The sequence below is a fragment of the Phoca vitulina genome, unplaced genomic scaffold (genome assembly GCF_004348235.1).
Source record: "Phoca vitulina isolate PV1807 unplaced genomic scaffold, GSC_HSeal_1.0 scaffold28, whole genome shotgun sequence".
NCBI lineage: Eukaryota > Metazoa > Chordata > Mammalia > Carnivora > Phocidae > Phoca > Phoca vitulina.
In genome coordinates this window covers 7,991,530-8,017,191 of record NW_022589731.1, presented here as the reverse complement: position 1 = coordinate 8,017,191, position 25,662 = coordinate 7,991,530, and the positions used below count along the sequence as shown (strand labels likewise).

Here is a 25,662-nt window from a genome sequence, read left to right as displayed (position 1 = left end):
TTAAGGCATTGAGCATTTTTAGGCAGGTAGAATATGAACTTTACTTTTTAAGACCCTTCCGAAAAGGAAAAGGTATTCGAGTAAAAACAATTGCAACAGTCTTCTAAAAGATAAACTTTTATCAGTAAAAAAAACTGGGTTCAAATTTATGACTTGTTTCTATCTCTGTCTAAATCTTAGTTTGACTCTCCTCTGGATAAACCCAGGAAAAAATTAAATGAGAGAAGAATCAGAGATCTAATAGTTATTTTCTATGCTTCCAGCCTTCACCCAATCCCAGTATAGCTTTCTGTCCAAGAAGGACTGCTGCACAAGGCCATTCCATCTTGATTCCAGAGCAAATCTATACTGTTCTATGAGTCTGAGAAGGAGAAGAAGCCAGGCGGAGGCTCCAGTTTCTTACCACTGCCAATCAAAATCTAGGCTTTTCTGCAGGGCAGATTGTATGGCTCACTTAAGTATATTCCAATGAGAACACAAAAACTGTTGGTCCAACTAAAGAAGGTGGTAGAATTTGGAGGATAAGTTTGCCCAACTTGGCTGTATTTCCTTTCAGACATTAGAGATGTAACAGGATGAAAGTCCTGAAATATCTCTAGGATCACCAACGTCTCTAATCTCAGGAGACAAAAGACATATGAAAGATCCTTTGAAGTGATGAAAAATAACACCCAAAACATATTCAGTATTTTCTTCTAAACACACCAATATTTCCTGAACATTGCAAGCCAGTAGATGCATGTTTCCTCCTCCATCTGACCCAATATATACGGCAGTAAATTCCAACTGCTTTCAAGGGAGTTCTAGGAGCCCAGTATCACCAAATTGCTCTTTAGGAAAAGCCTCCTGCATTACAAAAATAGCAGTCTTGCAAAGTCATTCAGCTCTGTCTAAATTGTGTTATGTTTACAAATGTTTTAACTACAAAGACAAAATTTCCAATTGAAAAAGAACCTTATTTAGAAAAGACTGGATTTTTTTTTTTTTACAGCTATGCCAAATACAAGCTGTTCTGTAAAGGAATAATTGTGAATCAGACTGGAATAAAGTGAAACAAGATAGAAAAACCATACAGACATTACAACCCTAGATAAAAATGTCATAATTGGTCACACCAATGATCCAAATACCAAAGAGTACATTTTTGTCAGTAATACCAACAGATGGCTCAGGAAAACTATGATGGTTGTCCTCCATGACTACATATATATAGTCATATATACGTATCACCAGAAAAATGCCCTCAAATAAAAAAATATATATATATAATATATAACATAATACAAACATACCCCTAACACCTTCTTACTAAAGCCCAGTAGCAATGTTTTATTAAAGAACTGATCTAAAGTGGTTTGATTTTATTTCCATTTTTTATTAGGGTAATAAATCCCTATAAGGATTTCCCTGTGTAAAGCAGGACTGTCCATTTTATTTTTTAAATCCAAAAATCCCTCTCTTAAACTTCAAGGGACTATACTTCCTAATTCTAGTCATCATGTTTTTGGTGAAACGAATCTTAGTGTATGCTTCCTTAATTTCTAGATTTCTTCCTTATTCTAATTTAGCTATTCCATTTCCAAATTAGAAAACCCAAATATTCTCATTTAATTTTATATTAAAGGGTTAACATTGCTCTAATTACTTTGGGATAAAAGTATTAGAAAATAAAGCATGCTATGAAAAACAGACTTTTTGTAATGGCATAAAATCCCATGTCAACCTCCTATATCAGTTTTTAGGCAAACTTCAGAGATAGGCAGTTATGTTGAAATTTTTAAAACTCAGTAATCTAAGGTTGATGTACTAGAGAAAAGTTTACAAAAGCACAATTTTCCTACAGAAACATCCTATTTGGGGTTCTCTATTAAAGGATAAATTGAGAAGCACTCAGAAGAAATGTAAGTTACAAGGGGAAAACATGATCACAAAAGTTACTAAGACTTTATACAGGGCTTACTATAATAAAATTAACATCTTCAACAGTATTCCAAAACAAAATGACATATAAGAGATTATGGAGAGCTAAGGAAATGGGCTTTTGTTTTCCTTATTTACCCAAAGCTATAGCAGATTGAACTGTCCCAGTTAAATTTCTTCACAAAGTCTTTTCACAAGACCACTTGGGTATTCACCAACACTGCCAGCCACTACAGAAGAGAGAGAACCATAGTAGACACCCCTCCGTAAGAAAAACAGCCACTAAAAACAACACTGTATTTTAGCTGCCCTTAGAGACATACCAGGAAAGCAACTATAGATGAAGAAGGAGTGGGGGGCGGGTGAGAGGGATGGGGCGGCTGGGTGATAGACACTGGGGAGGGTATGTGCTATGGTGAGCGCTGTGAATTGTGTAAGACTGTTGATCACAGACCTGTACCTCTGAAACAAATAATACATTATATGTTAAAAAAAAAAAAAAAAAGAAGATAGTAGAAAGGGTAAAATGAAGGGGGGGAAATTGGAGGGGGAGACGAACCATGAGAGACTATGGACTCTGAGAAACAAACTGAGGGTGTTAGAGGGGAGGGGGGTGGGGGGATGGGTTCGTCTGGTGATGGGTATTAAAGAGGGCACGTTCTGCATGGAGCACTTGGTGTTACACGCAAACAATGAATCATGGAACACTACATCAAAAACTAATGATGTAACGTATGGTGATTAACATAATATAATAAAATTAAATTAAAAAAAAAAGAAGGCTTTATCACAGTCTTTAAATGTAGTCCCAGGCCCATATCTATCTTATCCATGCTTAATAGCTTGAAGTTCAATTTCACTTCAGAATAAGTGACAACTATATTTTAATGATTAAAAGAGCAAAAAAGCCTCAGATGCAGCATTTCTCCTGAAAGCCCTTTCAAACATATTGAAAATGTGATAAAACCAATTTTGGCAAACTCCTAGAGAGAAGCATGCAAGTCACAGGAATAATCACTCATAACTAAGCTGTTTATGCTAGCTTTGGCCTATGATACCCTGCTGCTAAGAGTTTAATTCAACTCCCATCTGGGACATACACAACTTAACACTTAATTATATACTGCCTTTAGGGGCTTTATAATCATATATTTTGTCTTCTACCTAGACTATAAATCCTCAAAAGCAGAGTCTAGGACTTCTCCTTTCATCCTATCCCTAGTACCCAGCACACTGTCAATACCTAATAAGTGCATGTCAGTTGTTTGTAATTATCTTTAGGAGTCCCTGGTCAGTGGCAGGACCAAGTAACTTCAAATGAACTCCCATTTCCACCAAAGATTCTAAATTAGAAAACATGATCTTGGGGTTAATGGTATATAAGACTGTTAGGAGAAATTAGCATGGACATTTGACTATTACTTATAAGTCATCTTAGACTGATACTCGTCATCTTAGATTGATGTTCAAAACAAATCCTAAATTTTTCAAGATCAAGAAGTTTGAAACAAATCCTAAACCAAACTTTAACTTTCAACATATTTCTTAGTTATCTCCAGTAAAAGTGCAAAGGGTGGAGGAGGTGGGAGAGAGAGGTCAAATTGTACTTTAGTGGAAACAGTAAAATTGCATCTAAAAGATGGATAATTCTTAACAATTATTTATTCCTGGGGCGCCGGGGTGGCTCAGTCGTTAAGCGTCTGCCTTCGGCTCAGGTCATGCTCTCGGTGTCCTGGGATCGAGCCCCGCATCGGGCTCCCTGCTCCGTGGGGAGTCTGCTTCTCCCTCTCCTTCTGCCTGCTGCTCTGCCTACTTGTGCTCTCTATCTCTTTGTCAAATAAATAAATAAAATCTTAAAAAAAAAAACAACAATTATTTATTCCTAACCTCTGCCTGTTGGACCTATATACTAGCATCTAACCCCTCTCTACTAAAGTACTCAAAGCTCTATCAAAAAGGTTGGGAAACCTCTAATTAACCTTCGTTTGCCAAGAAAGGTAGGGCCATTTTTCAAATTAAAGCTGCCAATTTCAAACATATGTTTGAGCTCTAGCTTTGCTACGCCTAAAATAAGAAATCACAGATAGAAGTATATCATTTCCAAAAATGTTTCTCCATAAGGACCTACCACCTGAAAAAAATTAATTTTAAATTAAAGCACCAATCAGAAAATGCCCTCAAGCTAACATTTAAAAATCCATTTTTGGGGGGCGCCTGGGTGGTTCAGTTGTTAGGCGTCTGCCTTCAGCTCAGGTCGTGATCCCAGAGTCCTGGGATCAAGCCCCGCATCAGGCTCCCTCCTCTGCCTGAAGCCTGCTTCTCCCTCCCACTCCCCCTGCTTGTGTTCCCTCTCTCGCTGTGTCTCTCTCTGTCAAATAAATAAATAAAATCTTTAAAAAAAATCCATTTTTTCAAAACAGATGTTTAAATACACAGAAGAAACTGGTGGTGAGGGGGGGAATGAGTGAAATAGGTGAAGGGTTAAGAGTACACTTGTTGGGGCGCCTGGGTGGCTCAGTTGGTTAAGCGACTGCCTTCGGCTCAGGTCATGATCCTGGAGTCCCGGGATCGAGTCCCACATCGGGCTCCCTGCTCAGCGGGGAGTCTGCTTCTCCCTCTGACCCTCCTCCCTCTCATGCTCTCTGTCTCTCATTCTCTCTCTTGCAAATAAAATCTTAAAAAAAAAAAAAAAAAATTTAAGAGTACACTTGTCATGATGAGCACTGAGTAATGGATAGAATCGCTGAATCATTATACTGTACACCTGAAACTAATATAACACTGTGTTAATTATACTTGGAATTAAAAATAAAAATCCATTTTTTCCTATTCCATTCAAATATTACTAAGCTAAGCACTGCTGACTACAATTTAAAATAAAAGGAATTTTCTTACAGCAAAATCTAAGGCCAATTAAAAACTTAGAAAATGACAGTCAAGGCCTATTAACTTTATCATGAGTAATCTACAAATCTTTATCTGTATGAAAGTTAAAAAAATTCTATGATCTCAAGAACAGTGAAAAACTAAGCACTAAAATCTTTCCTTCCAAGCATAGCAGATCAAACTGTGCTAAACATAATTATTTTTAAAATTTCTAATAAAATGCTCAACAAAGAACAAGTTTCAATACACCACATTTGAAATTTACTTGTTACAGATCACTTCCTATTTAATAAATTCTTCTCTATTTTAATTACTTCATAGTTTTCAAGTGAGCCAAACTCATAATTGCTTTCACACACATACACACAGATTTTTTTTTTTTTTTAAAGATTTTATTTATTTATTTGACAGAGAGAGACACAGCAAGAGAGGGAATAGAAGCAGGGGGAGTGGGAGAGGGAGAAGCAGGCTTTCCGCTGAGCAGAGAGCCCGATGCGGGGCTCGATCCCAAAACCCTGGGATCATGACCTGAGCCAAAGGCAGACGCTTAATGACTGAGCCACCCAGGCGCCCCCACACACAGATTTTTAAATTCTGACACAGTAAGAATGACTCTAGATGAAAACCTATGAGCACCAACTGGCCATTTCAATAACAATCTCTTTGGCTAGAAGCATTTATGGAAATGGTCAGCATTCTATGAGATTTTCCTAAAGCTATTAATTCTAAACTAAGAGAGATATTAGCCTTCCAAAAAAGAGGAAGTCTTCCTAAGGCTCTGCCCAAGCACAATGTCCTAGCTGATAATGGGAACTTCCATGAAAGAACCTGCTTTAAAAATTCTGCAGGATTTTAATGATGTCAAATTAAATAGCTATCAGAATAAACCAAGTTACCAAAAAACCGAAAGCAAAACAGAATTAACACAACTACATATAAAAATCATAGAGAAGACTCTGTATCTCAAAAAACAAGCTGAAATTTAGTGAGATGCTAATATCAATTTATAGAGCTATTTAGACAGAACAGGGTGACAATACATCAAGGGCAAGACATTTGTATCAACTCCAAACATTTTGAGGAAATATCTTCACAACAACAAAAAAAGATCTGTCATAGCTTATATGCTATTTATAGTCAAACTTTAAGTCACAATTGAGTTTCTTGGTCTGCCGTACCAATTCAAATACAGAGAAAAATGTACTTTCATCTGTAAAACCATCACACTCAAGAGGCATTCCTCCCATGGTACAACTTTAGCAGAGGTCCCATTATGAAGCACAATCACCGCATATTTCCTAAGTGGGTCATATTACCTAGAATATCCTATGGGGACAAACTGTTCTCTCTGAAGCACTATTGGAGAACAAACTATTTTCCTTGGAAAGGGAAGATATTTGCAGGGTAGCAAATATCTCACTATGTGCCTTCCTAAAATACTTTCTATCTTGAAGTGGCAGGCTTCACAAAACAAAACAGCAAAAACAAAAACCATCCCCCCCCCCAGCTGTTTATTTGGTTTGGCATTTAACTTTTTTCTCTTAATCTAACGCAAGGTGCATAGTCTGCCATAAAAATCAAACAAAAATATTAATTATTAATTCACTGAGCACCTGTTAGACAGAAGATGCTGTGTCAAATACAAAAATGAGCAAGTGAAAGTTCCTCCCCTCACGGGAGGGATATGAATGATCTAGAAAGGGAGGACATTATAGTATAAGGTCGGGTGGGTTAAAATTCATATAAGTGATACAAATAGTGAACAGATAGGAATTTAGAGAAGATATCACTTTGGATCACCAGGAAAGATTTCATGAAAAATATTTATTTTAGCTGTACTTAGAAGGCATTGTAAAAAAGTTCCAGTTTGGGAATCAGAAAATCCAGGCTCTCATATTGACTTTGTCATTAATCAACTTGGTAGAGATGGACTCAGGTTTCCTTATCCATAAAATATGGATATCAGACTAAATGATTTTCTAAGGCCCCTTCCAGCTTTGTTATCTATGGAAATATATTAGTACAATTATATGTATTGCCTTTTTAATAATCTTTAAGTTCACAATACACATTTTTACTACAAAAACTCTAACAATAAAATCAACACAATAGTTTCTCCTTGACTCCCACTCTCTTCCCCAGAGGTAACAAGTATATCAAGTTCACATATATCTGTCCAGAAATTTTCCAATGTATTTACATATAGGACTGTGTTACTTTTTTAACATAATGAGATCATACTGGAAATACTATTTTTCAATACTATTTTTCAATTTGCTTTTTTAGCTTAATATGCCTGGAAATCTCTCCATATACACACATAGAGGTCTATATCATTCTTTTTACCTGCTGCAAGTTATGAATATATTATCATTTATTTAGCCACTCCCCCTATTGCTAGAAACTCAGGTTACTTATTTTTGGTTATTGTAAAAACTTTGTTACTCTTGTTCATGCATCTTGTTCATGCGTGCATTAGGTGTTCAAAAGAGAAGTGGGGGTAGGGAGAGTCAAGGAATTTGAGCCAAAAGTAATAATGGTAGAAAACAGAGATGAAGTTTGAACCAGGTGTCCACAGTTTCAGCAAAGGAGGAGTCACAATAATATACTGGAAATGTCTTTAGGAGTGAGGAGATACGGGTCCTAACTCCTGGTTCAAAAACTAGAACTGAGAGTAAAAAGTGGGATTGGGCACCTGAAATCTCAGAATTTGTTTGGACTAGAACAGATCTTAAGGATCATTTAATTCTACACCTAATTTTAGAGAAACCGAAGCCTTATCTGTAAACTAGAATGTGATTTTGATGACTCCTAGCTTGTGCTTTTGCCTCACATTCTGCTGGGGGCATTAAAAAAAAAAAAAAAAAGGTTGAATAGTCACTGTTGATAAATGCTGGAAGGAGACAATAAGAAGTGAGAACGGCTGATCCATAAGGAGGTTACAGTTAAAGAAAGCATAAATTTCTAGTGGACTTAGCACAACTCTTGATTTCCAGCAACCCTTAGCAACTCTAAACAGGGTGGGAAGAGGGAGACGGACAGTTAAGATGTCTCCAAATTAGGGTTTGGCATACCATCAAAGCAGTGAGAACATTACTGAAAAGCTACTTTGATTCTTCAAATGGTAAGGAAAAGAGATACCAATATATTGACCTACAGCTACTTTCTCTACAGATTGTTTATAGACAAAATGTTTTAAATAAGCTAAGCCATCCTTCCTTAAAGTTCTGTTTAACAGCTCTGTGCTTTTTCCTCCTGGTGGGGCAGACCTCATTTAGTGATCACAGGGGCCTGTTAAAATGACTGATCTGATACAGCAATACATACAGATATAATCATAAACAGGATTTTCTGGAGTCTGAGCAGATATAAACTACTTAGAGAATACGAATACAAAAACAAAAACGTGACCAAGATTTAGCACAATAATGTTTAAAGATTAACTTTTTACATTTCCTTAGAAGTCAATGGTAAGCAATTTTCCAAAAGGAACAAGGTCCTAAATATTCAATAGTATTTAAATTTCAGAATTCACACCTATCTTTCTGTGTGTGTATATGTATACAGCTTTGAGGAATGTATTTATATTATTCATATACACACAGACACATATGCTTCCCAGGGTAAATTCTACTAGTTTTATAGAGCTATTTACTATTTATCATTACAAAATAAGTACTTACAAAACAGGCTTTTATCACTGTAGCTATAGCACCATATGTTACAATAATCTTTAGATATTTTACAAAATCCCAAAGTTTGAATGAGGTGAGTTCTAAGCTCATTTTTCCAGCTGTTCTTTCGTTTTGTGTGTGTGTGTGCACGTGCGCGCGCGTGTGTGTGGGGGTGGGGTTTGTTGCATGCATACATACAGACATTATATCAGGAAAATGCTTTGCAGACAACAGAATAATAATAAAGTTTCTAATATGCCTATGATTGCTGAACTTAAAATTTACAGAACTCTAAAACTTTTCATATAAGAAGGGAATTCAGAAATCTAGGTCTCTTTCTTTTTACTGTCAAGGAAAGCAAGACCCAAAGAAATCAAATAATTTATATAACATCCACAGCCTACCAGTAGTAGAGACGAAAGGAAAATCATTATTTTCTGACTTCTGGTACAACTCTCACATCAACAGATTACAAATCCACAAAGAAGTCATCTGTGTTGGATTCCAGGTATCCTTTTCAACAACTTAGCTCTTAAACCATATTTGGTATTAAAATCTACCTTTCTCTATTAGCTTTCCCCAAGATAACAACAAAACAAGGTAGTCATATGAGTTCATTAAGTTTCAACTTTTCTTGAGCTAGAAGATATAAGAAACATGTCATGTGTTTATCCCAGGGCTGTTAATTATTTTCTAAGCAAATCTGTCCTTCAAGAACTGGTTAGCAAGTAACCATATTAGAAAATTTTATTCTCATTACTGAATTCTTCTTTAGACTTGTGGTTTTTCCAGTAGTAACACCCATGGGACTTGCAATTGGCATTATTCTAGAATAAATAGAAAAATATAAGCAAATACAAAATATTCTCTTCTCTGCAACAGCTAAAATGTATCAAATGAATCCAAATTTTAAAAGATAAAGAAATGCAAGATAAGAAATCTCTCACATAATAAAAGGATTTCTTACTGATATACTTCTTGGGATGCTTTAATTGCCAAAATTTCTACCCAAACAGAAATTTCTTTTTCTTTTTCTTTTTTTTTTTTAGATTTTATTTATTTGACAGAGAGAGACACAGTGAGAGAGGGAACACAAGCAGGGGGAGTGGGAGAGGGAGAAGCAGGCTTCCCGCGGAGCAGGGAGCCCCATGTGGGGCTCAATCCCAGGACCCTGGGATCATGACCTGAGCGGAAGGCAGACGCTTAACGACTGAGCCACCCAGGCGCCCCTAGAAATTTCTTTAAATGAAGAAGATGCTGGCTTAAGAAAAAGTACTTGAATTGCAGTTATTATTATTAAACCAATATTTATCAGAGCATTTATATTGTACTAATTACTATATGCGGCAAAGGAATTTAGCAAGAGCATATGGCCTTAAAGTCTAGTAGAATTCTGCTGCTGTCTAATTATTATGAGCATCAGTATAAAAGGTACAGCCAGTTTTATGGATCAAACATATTCCTCAAAGATGCATATAAAATAAATTTTTGTATATTTTACCATCTAAAGTATATCAGGAAAGCCTATTAATCAAACTATTCCCTTTTTTAAAAATACAAATTCATGGTTTGAGAGGAAGTGTTTTCTTAAGTTATAGCGGCACAGAGATACACACTCTGCAATCACTTGGATAAAAAGGTACTACAACTTCACCATGGTAAATAATATTCACTATGTCAATTATTTAAAGTCTATTTCTAGACATAATTTTAGAGTTTCAAGTTATAATTTTTCTGGGTTATTTTTAAGACCTAATGATCTCATCTCTTCCCATGTTATCAGTTGTAGAAGTGATTTCAACATTTAGGAACTGTACAGCTTACGTTCTGAGAACATTGGGTTTCTAGCATGTAATCCTTGTCTGAGTCCGCCTCTATCACCTTGCAGCCTGGGTCAGGGAGTAGAAAGCTTAACCTTAATGAGCTATTTCTGACAAAGGTCAATATAGGAACTATGAATCCATCTAGATACTAATGCAATGACTTTATTGCATAGGTTGCATTTTAGATGTGTAATTTTATCTTGGCTATGCTTCCTTTATTAACCATATATTTTATCTCCAAAACCCACCAATTACTTCATCTCTATCTCATATAACATTTAATTCTAACTCTAACAGGTGCCTATCTCTGCACTCTGACAGCTATTTTTAGTTTATCTGCAGTTTTCAGCATTCCTATCCCTATAAAAATATGGTTAAAATATTCATTTTCTTGCATACAAAAATAAATGCATCAATTATATGCCACCATGGCAAATAATGATGGGTACTCTGCATACTGCTTGATAATGTTAGCATCCACATCTATCTGGTTCTACAGCTTCAGAAATAGAAAAACTCTATTAAATAAGTATCCCTTACTTTCCAATGCATAACTACTTTTTTAGTGTCCTACAGTTACTCTCAATAACTCAATACTGTAACTGGACTCCTACTATCTAAAAAAGTACAAAGAATAAAATTATCTTCTTCAGAACTTTTACATAAATCAAAACTAAGGGTGTCAGTTTTCCAACTTTAGACTAAAAAGGAAAGTAGCCATTATTTTATTTGCCTCATCAGAAAACTAGATCAGTAGCTATTTCCTGGTCTCTGGACAATGCTATTTCTCCTTCCCTCTACAACTATACTTTTAAAAATTGTTATTTAAGGCCCCCAAAACATAATTGAGTTGTATTTTATTACACCCCAAATGAAACTTATACAATTAGTACATCCTTTCAATATATGGTCTTAATTTTGTTGGATTTCATTGTTAGAGGTTCTTAAAGACCTTTAAATATACCCTTCTTATATGTGACAGAGCTCAAACTTGACTTATCATCAAGTACCCAAACCATATTAGGTAGTAGCACCATATAATGTATTGGAAACTTATCTGTGATTAATTACATGTCTTAAGTAATTACAAAGTGTTGAGTCATTTGTGTAGTGCCATCAGACGATAATGACATCACTACTTTTAAGTGCCAAACTATGATGTCAGTCAACTCTTTTGGACCTTTCTACCAATCAGTGGTGACTGATCTGATGAATGAATGACTACAAAGTTGGTGAGTTTTTTTAAGTTAGCCATTAGTGAATGTGAAGTGGTATTACATAGTTTTGATTTGCATTTCCCTAAAGACCACTAATGTTGAACATCTTATCATGTGCTTATTGGCCATTTGTATATTTTCTTTGGAGAAATAGGTATTCAAATCCTTTGCCCATTTTTATATTGGGTTGTCTTTTTATTGCTTAGTTTTAAGAGTTTTTCTATATTCTGGATACAGGTTTCTTACTGGATATATGCTTTACAAGTATTTTCTCCAATTCTGTGATTTGTCTTCACTTTCTTGATGGTAACCTTGGAAGCACAAATGTTTTTAATTTTGATAAAGTTCAATGTATCTGTTTTTTCTTTTGTTGCTTGTACTTTGTGTCATATGTAAGAAATCACTGTCTAGAGCACAGTTACAAAGATTTACTCTCATATTCTAGGAATTTTATAGTTTTAGCTCTTAAATTCAGGTTTATGATTCATTTAAGTTAATTTTTACATATGGTGTGAGGTAGGAATCTTCATTATTTTGCATGTAGATATCCAGTGTATCAGCTACCATTTGCTGAAAAGACACTGAACTGTCTTGGCATCCTTGTCAAAAAATTGTCTTTGGCACACCACAAATGTGAGTTATTACCTCCAGACTTCATTCCATTGATCTGTAAGTCTATTCTTTGGCCAATACCACACTGTCTTGATTATGAAGCTTGGTAGTAAGTTTTGAAATTAGGAAGTATGAGTCTTCCAATTTTGCTCTTTTCAAGATTGTTTTGATTATTCTGGGTACCTTGCATTTCCATATGAACTTTAAAGTCAGTTGTCAATTCCTGTTACAAAGGAAGCTGGGATTTGGGCAGGGTTTGTGCTGAATCTGTAGATCAGTATAGGGAGTATTGCCACTTTAACAATGTTAAGTAGTAGTTTTCAGTATACAAATCTTTTGCCTCCTTGGTTAAATTTATTCCTAGGTATTTTATTCTTTTGGATGTCACTGTAAATGGAACTGTTTTCATAAATTCATTTTCAGACAGGTATATAGAGACACAATTGTTTTTTGTGTGTCAATCCTGAACCCTGCAACTCTGTTAAATTTGGTTATGAGTTCTAATAGTTTTTTTTTTGTCTATGTGGATTCCTAAGAATTTTCTATACATAAAACTATGATATCCACAAATAAAAATGGTTTTATTACTTGCTTTCCAATCTTGATGCTTTTTATTTCTTTCTCTTGCCTAACTGCCCTGGCTAGAACCTCCAGAAAAATGTTGAGTAAAAGCCAAAAGAGCAGACATCCTTGTCTTATTCCTGATCTTAGGGGAGAGCATTTAGTCTTTTACCACTAAGTATGATGTTAGTTGTGGGTTTTCATAAATGCCCTTTATGAGGCTAAGGAAGTTACTATAAGGTATTTTCATATTGAGATTTACTATAAGGTATTTTCATACAGAGATTTATATCTTAGTAATAAACCAAGGCTAAGAAGAGTTTTTGACTAAACTTCCCAAAATTACTGCACCCAATCTCAACTGTGGACTTCTGATCCAGCTACAGTCATATATTTCAACCTACAATAAAAGTTTAGTTTCCCTAACCCCATAACTTGTCTTTAATCAAATATCCTTAGGTACTATTAGTTGATGTAAAAGTTTCAGTGAAAGTTCTGCCAAACCAATCTTGTAAGTTCTTTTCCTCCTAACAAATGTAAATTTTTTCTAAAATGTACACACTATATATAAAAGTGCATGTTCTTTTTAAACAAATGTCATACAAGTACCCAAAACCAGTTATTATATGCTCCTCCTTCCAAGGAATCCTAAATAATCAGGTAATATACTAAGAAGCCACTCCCTAACCCATGGTCACAAGATTTTAGTATTCTGTTTTGTTCTAGGATAAGGTAGATCAAAACAATCACTCTGTCAAACTAGCCATGTCAAGTGGGGATTGGATATATAGATAGCCTAGGAAGAATTTTGTATTCTTTATCATGTCCAAACCATTGGGATAAATGTAACTAATAAATAAAAAATTCTAACACAAAAAAGTTGAAATTATTTATGATATTTTAGTCTCCAAGTACATATAAATCTTTACCTTGTAAAATTGCTTGCCATTTTCAACACATAGAATGAAAAGAAATAAAGACGTCATAAGTGGAGCATGAACTCCATCAGATAAACTATTCCTCTTTACAAAACTACCTGTCTTTGTCTTAGTGCACTATATAATATCCTAATGAGCTGAAAGAATCAATTAGTTATTGATTCTCTTCTTATAAGCAAGATAAAGTCCCTCATGGTAAAAACCTCATAAGATGTTCCCAATTATCAAATTTTTTCATATAATTTATGTTTTAAGAATTCATTAAGTTTTCCATATACATCCCATGAAATTATTTTACTATAATAATAAATCTGTTGAACTCTATTTTATATAGTTGTCATTTTTCACTTAAGCCATTAAAATTCAAGTACATATACTGTTGATTACAGATATACTCAATAGCACATATAATCATTTTTTCATTCAGTAAATATTTACTGAATGACTGCTATGTGTGAAGGGTAAATAAAACAAAGTCCCTGCCTTCCTGAAACTTGCATTCTATGAAAGTAGTCCAGTAACTCAAACATAAATAATTCACACACAGATAAATGTTAAGGTGACAGAAAAAGCAATGGGATAGAGAGTGACTGGGGAATGATTACTGTTTTCTAAAGAGATGACCTGACAACTAAATAATAATGAAGAGCTAGTAGAGCAAGGGTTTTCCAAGCAGAAGGAAGAAGCGCAAAAGCCTTAGGATGAAAATTAACATGGTGTGTTTGAGGAAAAGAAAGCAAGCAGTGTCAGCTGGATCATAAGAGACAAGGGATAGAGTGGTAGAACTTTGTAGGTCATAGATTTTACCTAATTGCAATGGGAAGCTGTGGAGGACTGTAGGTAGAAATGCCATGATCTGATATGTCCTTTAAGAGGATCACTCTTGCTGCTATGTGAAGAATGAAATTGAAGGAAAACTGAATGGTAGCAGTCAACTAAAAATAATGTTCTTTCTTTATGGTGTTTCTTAGACCTCTCTCTCCTCCTTTCTGTTCCCAAGTCCATCACCTGAGTGCTGGTTCCTACAGCCTACTACTACATGAGCTACTTCAAAAGGATCCACACTAGTCTCCCTGCTTCTATACCTAGACTGTATTTTTTTTCTTTATAAATGCTTTGATCATACCTATCTCTTTGCTTCAAAAGCCTCAAAAACTTACTACTACCAACAAAAGAAAATCCAAATTCCTTAACATTCAATAACATTGCACAATCTAATCCCAAAACACTTTTCTGGCCTCATTTCCCATTGTTAATTTGATAGACTCTACTCTTCCACTCAATATGGTCTACTCACTCTTTCCTGAACACAGCTTATGGTATCACTTCCATGGCTTCCATGGCTCTAATCACACTGACCTCTTCCCTTATTTTTTCCATAGATTCAAATTCTCTCTCTTCTTCATGTCTCAGCATACATTCATTCTCCTTCACTATTCAGAGCAGTGGCTTTTTGACTATGACCATAGTATTTTATATCATAACCCAGTATGTACAAGTTTCATAATTCTACATTTAACTTTACTTCAAGCAATACACTTTGGTATTTTCTAGTCTTTTCAATTTCTTTTTCAAAATGACTCACTAAAATGATTGCATAGACTACTAGTGGGTTTCAACCTTCAACTTGAAAAACACTTTTAGTACACCTTTCTAGACATTCACTAGTAACTAAACTAGATCCTGGTACTAAAAGATGAAACCCATAATTACCAAACTATAATGACCTTAACCTCAAGGATAGGATAAAGTCAGTATCTCATACATCATTTTATCTACCGCAATGCCAAAGAAAGTATTTATTAATCATTACTGGAGAGAAAGACTGATATTACATACAGCTATCGTATTTATGATTAGACAGAACCATCGTTAGGACTGTTTTTGTGTTCCCATCACCTTGTTTCAAATTGTAGTTAATGATGGTCAAAATGGCTAGTTTTCAATAACACTTTGGCCTACATTTTCGCCTTCCTACCTTATAGGATTACATAATAGTCTTGCATAGTGGGGGAATACAGTAAGTACTGTATAAATGTCATTTTCATCTTTCCCTCAGAAATATGAGAAAGTCTCTATATGGAGGACACCTATTACCATTCATTGGAACTGCTTCTCTTTTATGCCAAATACTCAGGCACTTCTGCTCTGCCAGTATCCTCATTTGGCCCAGCTAGCTTTGCCAAAATTGCAATAAGGGTAAGCCTTTTGTTTCAAAGGAATGACAGCTATTAGGGTTGAATGGCCTCTCTTGCTGTCAGCACCAAGGTTCTTGACCATTAAAGTCCTGTTAAAGTTGTTGACTCTTTCAAAAACATCATCAGTAATTTCAATTAAGAAAATGAAAAAGCAATGAAGTGATCTAATATCTGTACTGAATGCTTTTTCCTCTGGTAAGGACACAACGGATAAGATAAGCCAATGGATAATGTGAAATTCTTAAATCTTAAATCTCAAAGACTCATTAATTTCACCATGAAATGATACATACAGATTCCTGAGGAATGCAGAACATCTAAAGGTACTCTGCTTCTCTTTTACTTCCACCTCCAGAGCCAGTTATAAGCTATTATGGGTCTAGGGGGACAAGGTGAATATACAAGTTAACAAATAAATGCTCTGAACCATCTAGAGTAAACTCAGTGTAACCATCAAGGTTTTAGGCAGAAATAAGCCCCTAGGACTTATCCAAGAAAACCTGAATCCCATTATCAGTCCTGAAACTACCCTAAGCTCCCTACTAGCCTATCTGCATATTGGGGTAATTGTAAGCCAAACTACAATTGGCCTGCCAGACTCCAAATCTCCACCATTAGACTTTCCTTTGAGATCTGGGAGCATGAACCTCAACATTTGCTGGCTACTATCTCCTCAAGGCCAGACCCAGAGCTTCAACAATCACAGGGCTTTGGGATAGCCTTAATTTGGAATTCCTCTGTTATTCACTAACAATTTAAAATCATCTACATTAATTCTCACTGCTTTGCCCCATAAAAAAACACTAACTCAGAGCTGCTTTATATGCAAGATATTAAACCAAGTTAAAAAAAGTAACTCCTGACATAAATATGTCATATGTAAAGTGCAAAATCTCAAAAATATGAATTACTTCAGGAATATCTTCTCAGAATGAAGACAAAATCAAATTACCCTTTTGACAGTGAATTACTTTCCTCATGTAAATTCACACTCAAAAGCAAATGAAAGGCAAACATAGGTTATCTTTTTTCTTTAATACATCAAATAAAAATGTTGCCTTTGGGGGGGAAGAACCATTAAATAGAACAGGTAAGGGGCTTAAAAATGTAACAACAATACAGACTTAAATTTAAAAAATATTCCTGTGCTGCCTTCTTGCTATTTGGCTAAAACATCTCCCTCCCTTTAAATCATCCTGTGTTGGGGTGCCTGGGTGGCTCAGTCATTAAGCATCTGTCTTCAGCTCAGGTCATAATCCCAGGGTCCTGGGATGGAGCCCCACGTTGGGCTCCCTGCTCAGTGGGAAGCCTGCTTCTCCTTCTCCCACTCCCCCTGCTTGTGTTCCCTCTCGCGCTGTCTCTCTCTCTCTGTGTCTAAATAAATAAATAAAATCTTTAATAAAATAAATAAATAAATAAATCATCCTGTGTTTACCAGTATTTTTGTTTTTTGCTAGATCACAGCCTCTAACTTTTCAGAAGTGGAATGCAGGTTATTAAGCTGGATTCTTCCTTTGGCACTCACCCTTTGACACATTCCACTAAATTTGAGATTTATTTATATTGATAACTACCCCTTTTAAAAACAAATGCATCCTGGAAAGGTTAATTCTATATTACCTTTCAATTAAGACTCAAGGAAGAGAGGAAGGGAGAAAGAAAAGGAGGGAGGAAGAAGACAGAAGAGGATGAGGGAATCATGTCTTAAGTGAAGTAGGGTATGAAATCAGCCATAGAGTCTTAGACCTGGGGCACCTGCGTGGCTTAATCGGTTAAGCATTTGCCTTTGGCTCAGGTACTGATCTCAGGGTCCTGAGATCGAGCCCCACATGGGGGGGGGTCCCTGCTCAGCAGGGAGTCTGCTTCTCCCTCTCTCTCTGCTCACTCTTTTTGTCTCTCTCTCTAAAATAAATAAATAAAATCTTTAAAAAAAAAAAAAGAGAGTCTTAGACCTAAGTAAATAAAATGGGAACAAAAAGCCTTCACTGGAGACACTGGAGTTCATATAACGTCCAGGCAATCAAAAGCTACACGTTATACCTGTACCACAGACAGATACTAAATTAAACAACTTTAGGACATATCAAAGTAATAATACGGGTGATAAAGTTATCAGAATTGGTATACAGAATGCATATAAACAAAATTTACTCAAAGATTTAAAAAGCTCCATTCCAAATAGTTGACTGAAGAGTCTCTAGAGTGTTAAAGGTTTTTGCCAGGTTTCCAGTGAGGGTCTCCCAAGGACTACATTTAGCTGGGTGAAATAATTATGAAAGCCACATGTTAATCAGTATTTAAAACATGTGGCCCAAAATATACTCTATGCTCTAATTTAAAATACAATATAAGGTTTTAATTTTAGAATCCTCAGAGCTGTCATTTCTTGGTGTTTTTGCCATGTTTAAACTAGCCAGATACTTCCTTTAATACACCAGAAATACAAGGCAGAGAAGAGATTCTTTAAAATGAAAGGTTTGCCAAACTGCTTTGCCGCAAAGCAGTTTACTAGACCACTGAACTTTGCTCCAGTTTTAATATTGGCTTCACTCAATATTAAAGCCACTATCAACTATAAATGCATCAAATGCTAGGTACTGAGGTTACAAAACTGAACAGAATCTCTGCCTTTGAGGCAGTCACAGTCATTGAGCAGAAAGAGACATATGAACAAATAATTACAATACTACCTGATTAAGTTTTACAATAAGAAATATGAAGAGAACATTGTACAAACAAAGTAGTAAAAGCCACTAAGTCAGCCTGGAGGACCATGCTAAGCCTATTGAAGAGGATTTGACATTTAAATTCATCTGCAATGAGGTAGTTAGGTTAGTCAATCTGTAAAGTCCCTTCTATTAAAAAAGGGACAAAAAATTGAAGGTCATGGAAATCTTATTTGTTAAAAATGGCTGATGCAGATTATTCCAGTTTGTTTATTAATCTAATTTCTGTATCAAAAAGAGAATATTTTACTCATACAATCCTCATCTTCTCTCCCAAACTTGTCCTCTTCCTGCATTCCTTTTCTTGGTAAATGGTTAATACCATCTAAAACTTAACCTTCCAAAGTCAACTAACCACCAATTTCTACTGATTCTATTCCTTAGAGTCTCTTTATTTCTGTCTACTTCTATCTCCAACAGCTACCATCATCCCTCATGTTGGAAGCTTCCAATAGCTTCCAAAAGAGTGTTCTTGTCTCTGAGATCCCTTCTCCCAATCAACCAATTCTCCACATTATGGCCAAAATGATTTTCCAAAGCACAAATCTGATCACATGACAACCCATCCTAAAAATCATTCAACTGCTTCCTATTGTTCTCAGAAGAAGCCCAAATTCTTCAGCATAGTTGTCAATATCTGGCCTGGCTTGCATCGTGCTACAATCTTTTATAGTACTCATATTGAACCTCTTGCAGTTTCCTCAAGACACAGTACTCACTCACCATCCTCTGTAGAGCCTCCCAAGACTCCCTCAAAAGAAAATCAGATGACTTTCCAAAGCGATCTTTCAGCACCTTCTGCTTCTCCATTACCATACTTCCACACTATATAGGATTTTAATTACCTGTCTGTCTCCCCCAGGAAGCTGTAAGCTCCTTAAGGACAAAAACTATCTCACACATTCTTGTATTTCTTATCTAAAGCAGTATGCTTGCCTGGCGCTGACATATACTTCATGCTTGGTAAAGATCTGTTGAATGCATGAATAAATGAACAAATGAATGAATAAACTGCAAAGAAAGAGAAATTCAATGACCTACAATTTGTCATAATACTTATTAGTTACACTACATAGAAACCTTTATTCTGTCTACCTATAGCATGACCATATTTAAGTCATGAGCCTATCACAATTAACCTGTTTTCAGAAACATAAAGGCAGCTATACCATAAACTCAAAATTCAAATGAGCTTAAAAATTTACTGATGTCCTCCAGTTTACACAGTATAAACCTACTACTTAAGTCATTTTTTGGAATACATATGTATCAGAATCATGAGATTCTATACATTTAAAATAAAATTATAACTACACATGTACTATTATATTATTTTCACAGGTAAAACACTGAGTTTGCTTTTTAACATAAATGAAAACTGCACTCATCACTGACTCACCGATTCTTTTCCAGCTCATTGTGTGTAGACCTAAAAGGAAAACAAAAAAGACCATTTAGCCACTTGCTGCTAAGGCTATGGAAAGGGGCATTAGTTACCGCTATACCACACCCAGTGAATTTCTTTAACAATGCAATATATAGTCAGACTTCTATAACCTCACTCATCAAGAAGAAATAGTCTACATTCATTAGAACTATTCATTCGGATACGGTGTCTTCAGTTAACAACTAACTCTTCTGACACTGGTGTTCACTGTTATTTTAATAAAATTAATACTAGCACATGTTCTCTTGCCTACTTCTAGTTTCCTACATTTTGTTTATTTGTAGATTTTTAATTCAAACACTATCCCATTTTTGTTTAAAAAGAAAAATGTACTTCTATGTCCTCTTCTACCTCCACTTGGTAACTCCTAAACATAGGGAGAAAAAAGTTTTGGCTAGCACAGAAGCTGACAGGCTTGCCTTACTGTTAAGTGATACAAATTCAAGCTTTCCTAACCTTTGTGTAAAATATAAACAAAGTTATACAAAGAAGAAAATAATATAAATAAAAGAAGATACATTAATAAAATCAAGAGACACACCTTTAAAAGACTGGGGGGATATACCTCAAAATGCTAACAATGGTTATTTTCTTTTTGTGACTTTTTTTCATTTTGCTTATCAGTATTTGTTATAATACTTATCAACTACTGAACAAATATAGTGTCTGTTAAACAGTGTGCTACGCAGTTAACATATTATTTCATTTTATCCCCCAAACGACCCTTGTTTTTATAAGTAAGAATACTGAACCTCAGAGAGGTGGAGATAGGCTCTTGTCCCCAGAGTAGAAGTAGCAACCATGATTTAAGCCCAGGTCTTTCTTACTCCAAAACCCAAATTCTTTTTTTTTTTTTTAAGTTTTTATTTATTTATTTGAGAGACAGAGAAAGCACAAGCAGGGAAAGGGGCAGAGGAAGAAAGAGAGTAGTAAGCAGATTCACCGCGGAGCAGGGAGCCTGATGTGGGGCTTAATCCCAGGACCCTGGGATCATGACCTAAGCCAAAGTCAGACGCTTAACAACTGAGCCACCCAAGCACCCCCAAAACCCAAATTCTTAACTACCTGGTAGTTAAGGGCACAGACGATAAGGCCAGAGTGCTGGGTTCAAAGAGTGTGTGGCCTAGTTAAAGTGCCTTCATTTCTCTGTGCTCAGTTTCCTCATCTATAAAATAGGAAAAGTAACAGTACGTGCCTCATGTGATTGTTATGAGGAATAAACAAATTTATACTGAACAGCAAAATATAACAAACTCTAAAGTTAGCTATTATTAGAATTATGTTATATGAGTTCTCTTAAATGAACATGTATTACTTTTATAAAAATTTAGCATTAATAACAGGAATTTTATAAAAGAGAATTTAAGTTCCTGTCACCAGATCTAAAACTTTAATCATTTAATATATCCTGGTTAATATCAAATGTCTTCAGAATATCACATTACTGATTACTTTAATCTGATTTATTATTCCAGTGGATATTTAACAATCACATTTCTAAACTTTAACAATAGGAGTGTTTTTGTCAGTCTCATAATTTGTAGAAATTTTACCCAATTTTTTTTTAAAGATTTTATTTACTTATTTGACAGAGAGAGTGAGAAAGCACAAGCAGGGGGAGCAGGAGAAGGAGAGGGAGAGGCAGGCTCCTCACCGAGCAGGGAGCCCGATGCGGGACTTGATCCCAGGACCCTGGGATCATGACCCGAGCCGAAGGCAGACGCCCAACCATCTGAGCCACCCAGGTGCCCCTACCCACTGTTTTTTAGTTCAAAAGCCAAAAGTCTTCTTTGAGTTACTATATCTTGTCCACTTTTTGCTTTCTTAACAGTTTTATAAGGTCCAAGTGACACAGGATGAAAAAGTCTAATGTTCATTTTCAAGAGATTATCTTAATAAAAGCATTTCTCCCTTAAGAGGTAGAAAAAAAAAAATCTTAAGATGCTTCAAGAGTTCAGCCAAATTAACAGCAAGGATATGTATAATTCAGGTGAAAGAAATCATAAAAACATAGAACTTTTAGTTTAACAGAGACTCAAGAGCTCAAAACCCAATAAATAAATTACAACCAAATAAATTAAAACCAAAGTTTTAAGTTCTTTTTTGTTTGTCAAAGTAAATCAGCAAATCAGAAGAGGAAAAGGACATATCTTAAAGAGATGTAAAACAAAAAATATTGTTCAAAATTTGAATGGGCATTCAATAATGAAATTCCCTACCACCTTGTAGTAAGTTTTGGTTTAACTGTCTTTATCTGAAGAAAACTTAGAACAAGTAAAACAAAAACAATGGAATATAAAGTAAGTAATAAATGGAAACAATCTATTTAGAGAGAGGTAGACTATTTACCATAAACTTATCCTAAACAGTTTGGAAATCCCACATATGGCCATAACTGCAAAATTATATATACCCAAAGATAACCAACTGTTGAATTCCAATATTGTATTAAGCCTATTGTCACCCACTGCTGTGAACAAAATTAAAACGGCAGTTCTTCCCACCTCTCTCAGACTTTTATCTTCTTTCTAAAAAAATATAAAATGATAGCCAAGATTATGAACTTTTCTCCACCAAACCAAGAAATGCATGTCATATCTAGTTATACCACTAGTAACATTTAACAACATTTCCAAAAACCACAAAACAAAAATGATCATGTATGTACTAATCTTTACCACACTGCCATGATCTTCCAATTTTTTTTTTAAGATTTTATTTATTTATTTGACAGAGACATAGCGAGAGCAGGAACACAAGCAGGGGGAGTGGGAGAGGGAGAAGCAGGCTTCCCGCGGAGCAGGGAGCCCGACGCGGGGCTCGATTCCAGGACCCTGGGATCATGACCTGAGCCGAAGGCAGACGCTTAACGATTGAGCCACCCAGGCGCCCCGATCTTCCAATTTTTAAAAAATTCATCAGTAGTACTTCTATTTTGATGGCTTTTTTGCCTGTAATCTTAAGTTAACATATACTTTGTTTCTTTAAGACTGTCTTAGGCTACAAGGAATCAAAGACAGTCTCTAGTTGGTAAATTTAAGACATGTATAGAAATTATTATAATTCAAGGCAAAATAAATATATGAAAAAAGGTACAAAGCATTGTGGGAGTTTAAAGTAGACAGAATTTACTTCCAAATGTGGTTTTCAGGATAAATTTTAGAAAAAGGTATCATTTGGTATGGATCTTAAATGATGACTATTTGCTACTAGTAGAGGCTGGACCTGGGGGAGGACATACCAAGTGGAAGGGAGCATAAGTAAGAGAGCATAAGTAAGAAAGCATAGCTGGCCCACAACTATATGGTCAACTAATTTTCCAACAAAGCAGGAAAGAATATCCAATGGAAAAAAGACAGACCTTACCACAAATGGTGTTGGGAAAACTGGACAGCAACATGCAAAAGAATGAAACTGGATCATTTTCTTACACCATGCACAAAAATAAATTCAAAATGGATGAAAGACCTAAATATGAGACAAGAAACCATCAAAATCCTACAAGAGAACACAGGCAGTAACCTCTTTGACATCAGCCGTAACAACTTCTTATGTCTCCCAAAGCAAGGGAAACAAAAGCAAAAATAAACTACTGGGACTTCATCAGGATAAAAGCTTCTGCACAGCAAAGGAAACAATCAACAAAACTAAAAGTTAACCTTTGGAATGAGAAAAGATACTTGCAAATGACATATCTGATAAAGGGTTAGTATCCAAAATATATAAAGAACTTCTAAAACTCAATACCCAAAAAACAATCTAGTTAAAAAAATGGGCAGAAGACATGAACATTTTTCCAAAGAAGACATATTGATGGCCAGCAGACACATGAAAAGATGCTCAACATCACTCATCATCAGGGAAATACAAATCAAAACTACAATGAGATATCACCTCACACCAGTCAGAATGGCTAAAATTAACAGCACATGAAACAAAAGATCTTGGCAAGGATACAGAGAAAGGGGAACCCTCTTACATTGTTGGTGGGAATGCAAGCTGGTGCAGCCACTCTGGAAAACAGTATGGAGGTTCCTCAAAAAGTTAAAAACAGAACTATCCTATGATCCAGCAATTGCACTATTGGGTATTTACCCAAAGGATACAAAAATACTGATTCCAAGGGGCACATGCACCCCGATGTTTACAGCAGCATTATCAACAATAGCCAAATTATAGAAAGAGCCCAAATGTCCATCGACTGATGAATGGATAAAGAAGTTGTGGTATATGTATACAATGGAATGTTACTCAGCAATAAAAAAAAGATTGAAATCTTTCCATTTGCAATGACTTGAATGGACCTAGAGAGTATTATGCTAAAAGAAATAAGTCCGTCAAAGAAAAGCAGATACCACATAATTTCACTCTTAGATGTGGAATTTAAGAAACAAAACAGATGAACATGGGGGAGGGAAGAGAGAGAGGCAAACCATAAAACAGACTCTTAACTATACAGAACAAACTGAGGGTTGCTGGAGGGTAGGTGGGCAGGGTGATGAGTTAAATGGGTGATGGATATTAAGGAGGGTACTTGTGATGAGCACTTGGGGTGTTAGATGTAAGTAATGAATCATTAAATCCTACACCTGAAACTTACACTGTATGTTAACTAACTGAAATTTAGATAAAAACTTGGAAGAAAAAGAAATAAAATAAAATAAGCAGAGCTGTGAAGTCCAAAGCAAAACCAGAGAACAACAATATATAGGTCATAAAGATCTGTGGTGTTAGAGGAAGAAAGTCCTGAGTCTATTAACTCTTATCACTCACATTAGCTGTGTAACTTTATTTTTTTTTTTAGAGATGTTTTTTACGTATTGACAGAGAGAGACACAGCGAGAGAGGGGAAACTAGCAGGGGGAGTGGGAGAGGGAGAAGCAAGCTTCCCAAGGAGCAGGGAGCCCGATTGGGGCTCAATCCCAGGACCCTGGGATCATGACCTGAGCTGAAGGCAGATGCCTAATGACTGAGCCACCCAGGCACCCCTAGCTGTGTAACTTTAAACAAATTATTTAACTTCTCTGATTAACAGTGTCCTCATTTGTAAAACTGGAATAATAACATGTGGCTTGGCTGGATTACTGTAAGAATTAGAGAAAAATATGTAAAAGCATCTAACACATAAAACATTCAGTAAATGTTAGCCATTCCAACTACTCTTATTTTTTTTATTCTTTTTTTAAAGATATTTCTTTATTTATTTGACAGAGAGAGATAGCGAGAGAGGGAACACAAGCAGGGGGAGTGGGAGAGGGAGAAGCAGGCTTCCCGTGGAGCAGAGGGCCCGATGCGGGGCTCGATGCCAGGACCCTGGGATCATGACCTGAGCCGAAGGCAGATGCTTAACGACTGAGCTACCCAGGTGCCCCTACTTGTATTATTTTTAACAAAACTAAAAATATACTATCTAAAACAATCAAGTATACTACACGGATTAATAAATTGATAAATTCTCAATAACACTTGAAATTAACCTGGAAATAAACAAACCACCATAATGATGAAAAAAGAAACTGAAAGAAAAGATAAGTGTTTTGGTCATTTAGTCAGCTGTGAAAACAGTACAAGGTTTAGGGTATGACAGAGAGAAAGATGACTGATTATAGAAACACAAAGAAAATAATGATCCAAATAGTGCTGGCAATAAATGAGTATCA

General features: G+C 35.6%; 1 protein-coding gene across 2 annotated transcripts in view; it reads right to left on the bottom strand.

The window, feature by feature from the left end:
- MXI1 (MAX interactor 1, dimerization protein) overlaps positions 1-25,662 on the bottom strand; it is an 80,873-nt gene that overhangs the window by 16,190 nt on the left and 39,021 nt on the right. For both annotated transcript variants that reach the window (XM_032423021.1, XM_032423022.1), the window contains exon 3: positions 19,955-19,984. In XM_032423021.1, the coding sequence (XP_032278912.1) occupies positions 19,955-19,984 (30 nt within the window). The remainder of the gene's footprint in view (positions 1-19,954; positions 19,985-25,662) is intronic.